Genomic DNA, 13,423 nt, shown 5'->3' with positions numbered 1-13,423 from the left:
ATCAATCGCTTGGGGGACGGGGAGGGGGAGAACTAATCACAGTCACATTTTCTTTAATGCAAAATATTTCAGTAAACTATTTTTTAAAAAATAAACTAAGAAACTTGTTTTAAATTCTGTATATTTTTATTTTTATGAATTTATTTATTGCTACAAATCATCTTATTTAAGGAAAAATACATGTATTAATTGTTTTTTTAACTCATTCAGCATAATTTCTTGCTTTGATTAATTTAAAATAAAAAGTGATATTTCAACCAATTAATGGGTAAAATCTGCCGATTACAAATAATCAGAAAAATGTCGCTGGTTTCCGATTAATCCGTGTATCTGTGCAGTTTGATAAATTTTCTAACCTGAATTGCATTAGCTAAAAGGGCTGGAGAAATTGTCAAATACTTTGTACTAAAAATGAAAAACTTCGTTTTACTACGTTATCTTATTTTGCTCTGTTCATTTGGAATCTCTCTCTGTCGTACGCATAATTTTCTACACAGAAAAGTCATACAAAAAGAAAAAAAAAAAAACTTTGTAATCCGAACACATTTGACGCTTTTCAACAAGTGGCACAATAACGTCCCTTCCCCCTCCCCTCGAGGAAAGCATTGCACAAGTCGAGAACCGCCGAGTTAAAGTTAATTCACGTGATTGTTTTTGGAATTATAGAAGTATTTTAAAACTATGAATGCAAAAGTAGAGGATAGGAAGCTAAGAAGGATGGTATATCGGTCGTTTAGCTGGTTTATCTGAAATTATTCAAATGTAGTTTTTCGCTTTCCTAAAGTAAAAAAATGAAAAAAGTCACTTTTCGTCGATCGTTAATTTTGATCTTTGAAAAGTGAGGGGGCAAGGTCCCTCCACTTTTAAAAGTGGAGGGGCGGTCGCCCCCCCTGCCCCCCCGTACGAGCCGCCTATGTGTTTCGGGGTTACAAGGAATTCCTTTTTCAACGCCGAAGTATTTTTATGGGCACAAGGACATCCAACAAGATGAACAAGACAGAAAAAAAACAGTTTTAAAAGTAAAAACACCAAATTAACGAAACGGCCAAATGAGAAAATTATAAGCCATTAAAGAACCAGTAAAAATGTGAAGAATGTTTAAAAGCTTTCTCACACACACATACAGGTGCAATACATACTCGGGAAAGAATTAAACTGACAGAAAGATAAAGCTAAAGCATAAAAAAACAATGTCAATAATTGTGGATCTCAGAGAGGGAGAAAAAACAGAATTCAGGGGAAAAAAACTTCAGGAAATTGACAAAACAGAAACTCATAGGAAAGGAAAAGCCAAATGAAAATAAGGAAAAATGCCAACTGCAAAGCAAAAACATAACATGTTCAAAATAAATTATGAAAAAAATGTAATATTTGAAGGGGAAGATACAAAGAACAAAATAATAAAAATGAAAGCCAAACTGCAGAAAAATATGGAACAACTTTAAGATCATTAACAACTAAGTTTGAAAACTATTCCTCAAAATATAGAAAGATTCCTAACGATAAAGATCTGATGAATTTGAACATTTTTGGATAGCTATTTAAAAAAAATTAAAACTGATTCAAATCCTAACAGTGTTGGGCAAATGCTAGACTTTATTAACTTTTTCACATAATTTTGATTCTTTTGCACCATATGTAACCTTTTATTATCTATACTATATGACCAAAGGTATTGGGACACTTTGAAAAATTCACATTTTTCACGGATTTCTCGAGAAATAAGAGGCCAATTGCTCTGTAATTGTTTTCACATTAAAGGTATTTCCAAGATTTTCCAGATTCAAAACCCTTACCTCTTCCAAAATCAACGCTCTTATCTTACCTTCCTAGGCAGTTTATTGAAGACTGGCAGTTCCGCTGGAACAAAGCAGAAATTGGCCGTAGAGTTTTCAATCTATTTCCAAGAGTTCGTATCATATCACCAACAATCAAAAGTAGATTCGAAACAATTTTTATCACTGGACATGGTCCCTTTTCTTTATATCTCCGTAGATTTTCACTTTCTGACTCTGAATTGTTCCTGCGGGGATCTAGGTAGTCCAGAGCACTACTTGCACAAATGCCCAATAACATCCAAATTTCACTTAAGAGCCCTTTTCACAGCCACCAAGTCAAAATCTTCTGCCAGCTCTATCTCACCCACATTCCCGTTGCTTAATGAACCAACTTTTTATTTTATTATCAAAAGAGAGAGGTCTATTTCAGGGAATGGAGGGGGGGGGACAAATAAATTTCTTTTTTTTCTTTATATTTATCAGCCCAATATTTTATTCCCTATAGAGAATTTCTGTGTGTCTTAGAAAAAAAAAAGGGGGGGGGTATATTATTATAGTTTTATAATATTTATTTCATTATACAGTGAAACCTGTGTAAGTTGTCCACTTGCGGTGCACTACTTTAGTGGTCAACTTATAAAGGTTGAATTATCTATTCTAATAACATAAAGCAATAGAGTTTGTTCGTTTAAATGCGCTAATCTCAGGAACGACTGGCTCAAATTGAAAAATTATTTTTGTGTTGAATAATCCATTCATTGCGGAAGGCTATAGGTTATATAATATCACATTATGACTAATAAGAGTAGAGCAGCAATGAAAAATGTATGAAAATGGGAAAATTGATATAATATAAAATGCTCGGAACGCGGGATATGCATAGCCACGGTGGCTCAACCTGAAACTGCGGGCTTTGTGATCCAGTGGGGGTAGGCTCGAGTCGGCCATGAAGCAAATCTCGAGGATACTTTTAAGACAAAATCCTAAACGATGGCAAAAATGATTTGTAAATATGTATATATATATATATATATATATGTTTCATTGTCTTATTTTTCTTATTAATCTGTACTGTTGGATCCCGCTACAACGTGATCTGACTTACGCGAAATGACTATCACGCGAGTTTTTCATGAGTAATGAATTTTCTATTGCTGACGCAAATAGCTCTCCTGCAACATGAATTTTTTTGGAAAGGAGCGGCAAAGCGATAGAATGGGCTTCGTTGGCACTAAATATTGGTTTCGTGAATGGACTTATATCCCTTTAGCATCACTGAAAGTGGAAGTTCACACACTTAATTAGTCTGAACAGCGCTTTACTTTAGTTTATACAAATAAACGCTCTGATTCTTAATGTTTTTTTTCCTTCTACATACGAATGTAGATAAAATAATATAGCTCCCAAGCAAGCTCTTTCATCTAAAGTTAGCCAAATTGGAAAGAAAAAGAGAAAGTTTTTTTCTGACAATGCAAGAAGATTTAAAAATCCTCGATGTGCTTGAACAATTCAGGCATCGCAGCGTTCCTATATTCCTATATTTTCCTATATTTCTGAAAAAGTTCCTATAATTCCTATATTTTCCTATATTTTCAGTTTCCGATTCCTTTTTTTTTTACTTTTCCCCTCGACTTTTGGCTACCGCCTTTTCCGCGATCCACGTGCAGCCGCCATTTTATCTTTCCTACTGTGCAGGGCTACCAAATTTTTCGCTTTTCCCGCCAAAGTCCGTGTTTTATGGTAAAGTCCGCTTTAGACTTTTGACATTATGGTCTGATTAGTTCGCTTTTATATTGTTTTTACTTAAATATCAGATTTTAAAAGTTTTTCATTTCGTTAAAAGTTACTGTTCTCCCAAGCACGCCGCCGCAGCGCGTGTTAAACAAAGTTCGTACGCCCATGAAAAACCTTGAAAAGTTCTTGGGAGGAAAAAAAAAGGTCACACACACACATTTTCTAGTGTTTGAAAACCTTGAAAAAGTATAAAAAGTTTCTTTATTGCTTGAATTTATTTATTGTTTGGATTGTGCTTGTAATTCTTTTAAAAATATTTCATTAGTGCAATTTTCTGAACATATATATTCGATATGATTTATCGCGAAAAATTGCTTTCGTGTTTGAGGTTTCAATCCTTTTGCATCTTGTTAATATTTTAATTTTTTTTACAATCCAAAGTGATTTTGACATGTGCTTACCTTAGCTTAGCTTATTTTTCGTTTAATTTCAATAATTAATGAAGGAATTATTTTGGAAACCATGGCAACATTGAACTTACTCGGCTCGGACGCGGAAAAATGCTTCTCGCTTTTGAAATTTCAATCCTTTTGCATCTTGTAAATATGTTGATGTTTTCCACAATTAGAAGTTATTTTAGTATATGCTACTTTAGTTTAGCTTATTTTTCGTTTGATTTTAATAATTAACGAAGGAAATATATTGGAAACCATAACAATAACATTGAGCTTATTCGGACTTCGCTGAAAATTGCATCTCGCGTTTGAAATTTCAATCCTTTTGCATCTTGTGAACATTTTGATGTTTTTGGCAATTTGAAGTTATTTTGACGTATGTTTCTATAGTTTGGCTTATTTTTCGTTTAATTTCAATAATTAATGAAGGAATTATTTTGGAAGCCATGGCAACATTGAACTTACTCGGATTTCGCGGAAAAATGCTTCTCGCGTTGGAAATTTCAATCCTTTTGCATCTTGTAAATATTTTTATGTTTTCCACAATTGGAAGTTATTTTGACATATGCTACCTTAGTTTAGCTTATTTTTCGTTAAATTTCAATAATTAACGAAGGAAATATTTTGAAAACAATAACAACATTGAGCTTATTCGGAATCCGCGGAAAATAGTTTCAATCCTTTTGCACCTTGTAAACATTTTGATGTTTTTGACAATTGGAAGTTATTTTGACATATGCTACTATAGATTAGCTTATTTTTCGTTTAATTTCAATAATTAACGAAGGAATTATTTTGAAAGCCATGGCAACATTGAACTTAATCGGATTTCGCGGAAAAATGCTTCTCGCGTTGTAAATTTCAATCCTTTTGCATCTTGTAAATATTTTGATGTTTTCCACAATTGGAAGTTATTTTGACATATGCTACCTTAGTTTAGCTTATTTTTCGTTTAATTTCAATAATTAACGAAGGAAATATTTTGAAAACAATAACAACATTGAGCTTATTTGGACTTCGCGGAAAATAATTTCAATCCTTTTGCATCTTGTAAACATTTAAATGTTTTTGACAATTGGAAGTTATTTTGACATATACTACTTTAGATTAGCTTATTTTTCATTTAATTTCAATAATTAACGTAGGAATTATTTTGGAAACCATGGTAACATTGAACTTACTCGGACTTCGCGGAAAATTGCTTTTAATGTTTGAAATTTCAATCTTTTTGAATCATGTAAATATTAAAATATTTTGCCCAATCGAATGTTATTTTCCCATATTCCAACTTAGATTAGCATGTTTTAGGTTTAATTTAGTAGAAAATAAATAAATTTATTTTATGGGAAGCATGCCAACATTGAACTTGGTTCGTGAAAATTTGCTTCTCTGAGCTTTCAATTGTTTTGCATCTTATAAATATTTTTATATTTATGGCAATTAGAAGTTATTTTGACATGCTACGTCAGATTAACTCGATTAAATTTTTACTTAAATAACTAAAAAATTAATATTTTTTGTGTTTTTTAATTCAAGCTTATTTAGTTTTCCAAACATAATTTTGATTATCATTAGCTTATTTTCGGTTATTACTGTTTTTCTGTGTGGGAGGGGGAGGGGTATTAAATTTAAACAATTGAGCACATAACATTTTAAAGTAGCGTCTGTATATGAAACAAAGTTGAATTATGTAATTATATGAAGTTGAATTTGTACATCATTTCATTGTCATGATGCCTGCCGCTGTTGTTGTCGTGTGCCAAGTAGGCTGGCAATTTGAGGTGCACTGCTTCACTTTTCCAACTGTAGAGTAATTTGGTGTGAAGTCCGACTTCTACAGTACACACATGCCATAAGGACCCGTTTATAGGGGACAAGGACAAGAGAGAGAAAGTACGTCCATGCCCGAGCCGGGATTCGAACCCGGACCTTCCTATCGCAGTCAGACTTCTCTGACGTCTAGACAAGACAGGCGGCATGATGCCTGCTAAAGGGGGAATTAGTTCCCCCCCCCCCATAAAAGTTCAAAGCACTCATGGCCCTGCAATCATGGATTATTTTTTTTTAATGTAAGCTTTATGATTCTTGAAAATATACTTTGAATATGAAAATTGCAAAACTATGCCTCATGTGATCTGCTTCTCTTTGTGATTGAGAATTTCAGACATTTTTAGGGAAACTTTCAATACAGTAGATCTGTTTGGTGTGTGATGGATTCATATCGGTGGAGAAGGGATATAAATGCTATTAAAGAAGCATTACAATACAGAAAAACACAAAAATAATTATAAACAATAGAAAGATGAAGCACAGCTTCATCTATCCTTCAGTGAGACTACCAGCATCCCTGATTCAATTCAAAATGTATCATTACGCCCATTTAGTTCTATGGAGGCTGCCTTAAGTGCTGCGCTAAGTGCCTCCCCCCCCCCCTCCCATCCAAATGTTTGTGTAAATAATAATATTCAATGGATAAAAAGATCAGTTGTGCAGAAGGTGATAAAGGAATTGTATCATTAAAAATCAGTATTATGGTTAATTAACAAATTATTTTCAGGGATTTAGCAGCAGGCAGCTAATTTGCCTTTTGATGCTTCCTTGTGTTTAAATGAATGGTCCTCTCAAGATCCTCTTTTTAATCCTAACTGGTCCTCTTTTTGATTGAAATTGGTCCTCTTTTACCCTTTTCTAAAACTGAAATGTGTTGGGAGCCCTGCATTAGTTTCTAGAAAAGTGAAATTTTATCTGCACAATTGCATTCGATCCTCATTGATTTGGAGGCTTTGGTATGAACTTAAAGAAACGGTTTTGATTACTAAAATGCAGTTTCCTAACGACTTCTCATTTATTTATTTTGAAGTAATTTAAAAACCTATTTTAACTTAAATTTTCCAAAATGCATGTTTTTGTAAACAAGTGCAAGGTTCTATTTATTATTTTTTTTTTTTGAAAGTAGTAAAAACTAACCCCCCCCCCCCCCTCACTTTTTGTACTTTAAAACTTTGGGACAGTGGTGGCCACCAAGTTTTTTAGGTCTGGATTATTTTGCTTTAATGACCAAATATTTCTAAATCAAATATATATTTTACTGGGTGTCCTTCAAAGTCATGGGAAATCGTGGATTTCAACTATGATCGAATTTGGTACTGAAAAGTCAGGATTTTCAGGGGGGGGAAATGGTCAAAAAGTATCATATCAGAGATTTTTCTGAAAAAAAATCACAGTATACAATTAAATTTTTAATTTGCATACATTTAAATTTTTACCTGAACACTTTTTTTCTAGAAAAGAAAAGGAAATTCACAATAATTTCTTTTTCACAAAAATAAAGAAAATTCACAAAGAATATTTTGCTTTTTCGCATAACGGGGACTTAAAAAATGAAACCTGGATTAACCCCTGATATTACTGTGACATGTGACTTTGATTTCAGCATAGCACATGTTTCAACAACTTATAAAACTTTAAGTTTGGCTTTTACTGCATTGTCAAGTGATAACATAAATTAGAACAGAACTTCACGAATTTCATTCTACTGTACAGCTTGCCCATCGCAGTATCGGATCATGCAAAATCTTTCATTAAAAATTAGATTAGTGACACAATTATTTTAAGAAAGATTTGTGTTCATCTACAAAAAGTTTGGTCTATTTTTTTTTTTTTTTAAAGAATATGTGTAGTACACTAGTGTAGTGCCTTAATATGTGTAGTACAAATTACAGTTTTACGCTCTTTTACTGTTTGTAAAATTGATTTTGTGTGTATTTTTAGACTTATTTATGCGTTGTATTGCACTTATGTCAGGTAGTGTAATTACATGTTTTTCATCGAATAGTAGTATTGCATTTTGAAAAAAAATGTCATACTGGCGAGCTTTGTTATCGAAATTCCTGTATATCCTTTTTTTTTCAAAATATTCCTATATTATTTCGAAAAATTCCTATATTGTTTGCAGAAAATTCCTATATTTTCCATCGAATTCCTATATTTTTTTCAGAAAATTCCTATATTTTCCTATATTTTTGTTGGCAAATGTCACTTCTATCCCTGACAATTATAAAGTGCTTCAAAGGTTGCACGAATTAGGTATGAGTTAATCTTAGATACGAACAATTAAAATTCCAGAAAAGGGAATCCATAGAAGTTCAGAACTTAGTTTCAATACTGAAGCTCGTAGAGTAGTGTCGGAGCAAAATACAAACATCACGAAGATGGAAGCTGCTCTTTCATTGTGGCTTAAACAGGCCAGAAATAGAGGTGTTTCCACACTGCATAACCCATCATTTTAAAAATTATAATTAAATTTACGATATCTACTGTTCAGTTCTATTATAATGCAGCAATGTACTTAATGTAAGTACCCTACTCTTTTAATTCATGTATCTCAATTGGTCATTGATGTTGTGCTTCATAACAGTAATTTATGTTTAATAGTAACGCTTTTTCAAAATACAGTAAAAAGTCGGTTCTTTATAAAAGGTACGGTAATACACTCAGGAACATTGAAATTAGTGCCCCAAGAAGGAAGCATTGGATTGAAGTGAAATTTAATATACAGAATAATATAGGTGAGAGATACACTTGATTTCAAAAATCCAGGCAATTAAACAAATACAAGCTAAGAAATGAGATAAATACAGAGTACTTCTTCAATAGCGTGTTGCACCCCCTTTTGCTGCAATTCATGCCACAACACGAACCGGCATTCAGCTAATTAAACGTCTGATGTTGTTCTGAGGCAGATGGAACCTCAAATTTTGAACAGCCACTTCTAAAGCCAACCACAGAGAAGCACGGCGGCGCCTGCCTTTTCAGCTTTATCCCCATACACTCCCTATACGGGACAAGTTCAGGGGAGCAGCTGGCCATGGAAGACTCTCAAAGGGACGAAAGAAGTCTTGAGCAACTTTAGCTGTGTGCGGGCGAGCATTATCTTGCTGGAAAATGGCCCCTGGGAGACAATTTAGGAGTGATCCTACATTTGGTTGCAGAATGTCATTAACATAACCCTGGCCCATTGAGGTTCCACATACAACAGCTAGAGTGGACCGACTATCATAGGCTATGCCCCCCCCCCCCCAGACCATTATGCTCGTTGTTCGAGCAGTGTGTCGTGCGATTGAATTGGATTGAATGGTACCTTCCTCCAGGGAGCTTCTACACCCATTCACAGTTATCATCTGACCCCAAATTAAGGTGGTTACTATTTTTCTCATACAATGTATGTTTTAGCAAAGAGTTTTATGTTTTTCCTGTTGTAAGCATCCTGCGGTATGCCAAAAAAAAAATATTAAAATGTATTGTTTCTAAATTCAATAAATGGGTAAGATTTTTCATTTTGAGTGTGGTGGTTATGGTGGACTGGCAAGGATTCCCAACTAAATGCTCAGGGTCGGTGCTTAACTGTCCCTGAAGTCCCATTCGTCGGGGTAACTCTCTGACATCTAAAACAGATAAACCATAAAAATGGTAGGTGCAGGGGACTTCGGGGTGTCATGTCATGCTCTAAAGCATTCAAAAGCTCCATGTGCTCCATGCAAGCAAATGCCATTGCTCTGGGGGGGGGGGGGGCACATCTACAATATGGTGGTTCAAAAGTACATGTAAAAAAAAGTTTCTCCTAGATAACAGGACACCCCTCAATATTTTTAGACTTGCAGATAGTAAAATACTGGGAGAATTTTAGCTTACTATTTCAACTGAAAGAGGGTGCTCAACCCCCTCCCCTAAACTTCATACGTATAGGGAGGGAGGTTAAAAAAATACATTAAACTGTAAAAACAGTGTTACGTATTATAATATACACTAGTAATATGCATATTTATTGCAATTAAAAAATTATTTACGAAAAAACAGTTGAGGAAATTAAATGTTTCTAAATTTGGGGATTTTTTATGCTATGGTTAATGTTAAATTAAGGGGTCATTGAGCACCATCTTAAAATTTGAGTAAAAAGCTAAAACTTTTACAGCATAATACTATCAGTAAGTCTAAAAAAAATAGGGGGTGTCCTGGACTCTAGCTGAAAAAAAAAAATATTTTGAACCACCCTAATCTACTGATTGATTCATTAATTATTGACAAATGGAAATTCTGTGTCCACCAGTGGTAGCAATAATGAAAATAATGCTATACTGTGTTACTTCTCTCAAAAATATAAGTTCAGTCCTTTAAGAATGGCACTCCTACAAGAATAATTTTACATATTTTTGAAATTTTTTGCACATGAATGAAAATTTTCATTTTAAATGTGTGAAAAAATTAAAAATGAGAAGTTTGCATAGCTTTTAATTTTATGTTTTGTTTATTTTCAATGAAAAATAACTTTTGGTTTTAGGTAGTTTCCTTTATGCAAAGCATAGATTCTGATTTAGAAAGAGAAAAACAGAAAAAGTTGAAAGAAAGAAGAGGTGAGCTTAGTTTTAAATATTTTAGTATTTTTTCGTAGTAACTTTTTCTTTGATTTAGCTTCTAGGCCAGCGATTCTCAACCCGTGGTCCGGCAGACAGATGTCGGTCTGCAGAAAATTTTGACCGGTCTTCAGAGATTTTTGCTTGTCCACCTTAAAAAAATTTTATTAGTAAAAAAAAAGAAAAGAAGGAAAGAAAACATTTCAATTCTAAATCACATCTTTTACGGGAATTTTGTGATTATTTTTCGTAGCTTTCTATGATTTTCAGCAATACTTTTTATTTATGTATAATTATTTTACGATGAATGCTTATCTTATTCTTGACGTATAAATATTTTTTGTAGAAATTCTTTAACAAGTGAATTGATTACTTCAGAAAGGGCACTCTTTTTTTATTGTTTGTCTTTTACTCTAATCAGTTTTTAATTGAAGATTTGATAACAAATTTTAATAAATCTCTTTTTATCTCCCCCGCCCCCTAAAAAAACTTTACTAATATTTATAGGGTCATTCCATATAAAATCAACAAATTTTCAGAGATTTTTGTGCTGCACCATTTTTGATTTTGCTGAAATTTGGTAGGTAATACAGTAGACCCTTGTTTTATGCGGGGAGTTACATTCCACAGAAATGTCGTGTAAATCAAAACTGCATAAATTAAGACAATATTAGTGTTAAAATAGGAGTTAGACTCCATAGATTAAAAAAAGTACATTCTAGCAAAAGACAACTATATAAAAAGTTGAATTTATACTTATTTCTATAAATACACACAAGGTGCATAAAGAAAACATGAATTAACTTAGTGGTTATAAAAAAGAGTTGCTTATGTTATTCTTATTGTTAGGTTATTCTTATGTTAACTTATTGTTTTTTAAAAGAGCTGGTTATGATAGTCGTTTGGCAGTTATAATTTATTTTTCTCTGTAGTTGTTTGGGGGGCAATAGCGCTTCGATGATCACTCACGTCACTTCCTTGACGGGAACTTCCTTCGCTAACAAATCAGAGAGATCATTTGCCATTCATTGTCAAAGAATGGATCAAAATTTTCTGGGTGAAAGCCTTTGGTTGTGTGTCATTGATGTCGGTATCATCATTGGTTTCGTTCTCCTCAGTCACTTCTGAAAGCTCTTCTCCCAGTGGGGTCTGAATTGTGTCAGTCAAATAACTGAACTTCTGGAGATAGCTCTAACCAATCGCAAAAAATGTCTCCAGTGGCCCAAGCTCGCTTATTAGCACTCCAAAAAGCAATTGATTGTGGTTTATAAAGAAGTCTACTAAGAGTTAGCGAACACCACCCCCCTTGGGGGTCTGCTGACTATTAGTAGGAGGTCCGCGGCAAACTTTGAAAAAGAAAATTGGAAATGGTAAGTGTTATTAATGTATTTTTGCATTTTTAATCAAGAATTTTCCATTGGAATTAATTTTTGGGTTTGAAAATTTTGTAAGATTCAATTAGTAGGGACAAAAATAGTAATGGCTGCATGAAAGGAATAGTAGCCTCAACTGTGGAGTCACGGATATTTACCACTGTTTTTCAGGTTATTGAAGTTACGATTTTTCACAATGATGAGTGATGAAAATATAAAGTCTTCATCATTCTGTGCTTTTCCTTACAGAAATGAGGTAGTTATCTTGTGGGGAAGCCCTTTCATGATTGCTAGATTTACGTTCTGAAGTCTTAGGTCTTCTGGTTAAACACATTGTTCAACTGTCCAACATTTTCACTGATGAAGATTGGCTAAACTTTCGCAGTTGTCAGATATTATTCATGAAAATAAAGAAGATAAGGCTTTCTAATGTGGAATAACAGCACACTTTAGGATAATACACTACTGGCCATTAAAATTGCTACACCAGGAAGAAATGCAGATAACAAAATGATATATATTGGACACATATATTATGTTTTAAATAACAAATGATTAAATTTTCAAGAAATTTGGGTGAATAGATCCTGAGATTAGTACCTAGAACTACCACCTCTGGCAGCAATAACAGCGCTTATGCACCAGGGCATTGAGTCATACAGAGATTGCTGGGCATGTACAAGTACAGACACCCGTGCAGCTTCAATCCGATTCCACAGTTCATCGACCTTAGTGGCTGGCATTTGCTGACAAGCCAGTTATTCAGCAACCATTGACCAGACGTTTTCTATTGGTGAGAAATCTGGCCAAGCTGCCATTGTGCGTTGACCACGATGTCGTCCAACACGGATGCGACCATCATTATGTTGTAAGCAGAACCTAGATTTATCAGAGAAAATGACGGCTCGGCATTGGTACACCCAGGTTCGTTGCTGATCACACCATCGAAGGCGCTCCTGTCTGTGACGCAGCGTCAATGGTAGCCGCAGCCATGGTTTCCAAGCTGACAGTCTATGCTGCTGTGAATGTCGCTGAATTATTCGTGCAGACACTTGTCTTGCCAATGACCCATTTCTTGGCTCGGGGCTCGTGACGTGGCCGTACGATCCATTAAGGTCATGCAGCTAAGATGCCTGTCTTCTTGGCTGCTAGTGATTACTGGCCGTTGAGAACCAGCTCGGCGATGTGTATTACCACCCTGAATCCATTGAATCCATATTCTGCTAACTGTCACTGGATCTCGACCGACGGCGAGCAGCAATACTGCGATAGGATAAACTGAAATCCCGGTAGGCTATAATTCGACCTCTATCAAAGGCAGAAACGTGCTGGTACGCATTTCTTCTTCTTACACGAGGCATCACGATAATTTTCCACCACGCAGCAACGTTAAAATTGAATTTGCTCTTGGGAAATTGACTGTACAATTTCTTCATTTAAACACATTGTAGGTTTCACTGCGGGCGTCTGCGTTGTCTGAATGCGCTGAAAAGCTAATCATTTGCATATCACATCATCTTCTTCCTGTCGTTTAAATTTCATGTCTGTACCATGTTGCCTTCATGGTGTAGCAATTTTAATGGCCAGTAGTGTAATAACAAACTTTGCACTTTCAAAAAATAGAATCCAGTTTGGACTGAATCTGTGGAGAAAGGAAAGTGAAGTATTTTTCT

At 34.4% G+C, this 13,423-nt stretch overlaps 1 protein-coding gene across 2 annotated transcripts in view; it reads left to right on the top strand.

Moving 5' to 3' along the window:
• LOC129231803 (leucine-rich repeat-containing protein 59-like) overlaps positions 1-13,423 on the top strand; it is a 53,537-nt gene that overhangs the window by 23,997 nt on the left and 16,117 nt on the right. For both annotated transcript variants that reach the window (XM_054866177.1, XM_054866178.1), the window contains one exon: positions 10,305-10,377. In XM_054866177.1, coding sequence (XP_054722152.1) covers positions 10,305-10,377 — 73 coding nt within the window. The remainder of the gene's footprint in view (positions 1-10,304; positions 10,378-13,423) is intronic.

The sequence above is a fragment of the Uloborus diversus genome, chromosome 10 (genome assembly GCF_026930045.1).
Source record: "Uloborus diversus isolate 005 chromosome 10, Udiv.v.3.1, whole genome shotgun sequence".
NCBI classification, from domain to species: domain Eukaryota; kingdom Metazoa; phylum Arthropoda; class Arachnida; order Araneae; family Uloboridae; genus Uloborus; species Uloborus diversus.
Note: the sequence above shows the minus strand (reverse complement) of the source record. Positions and strands in the feature narration are given on the sequence as shown.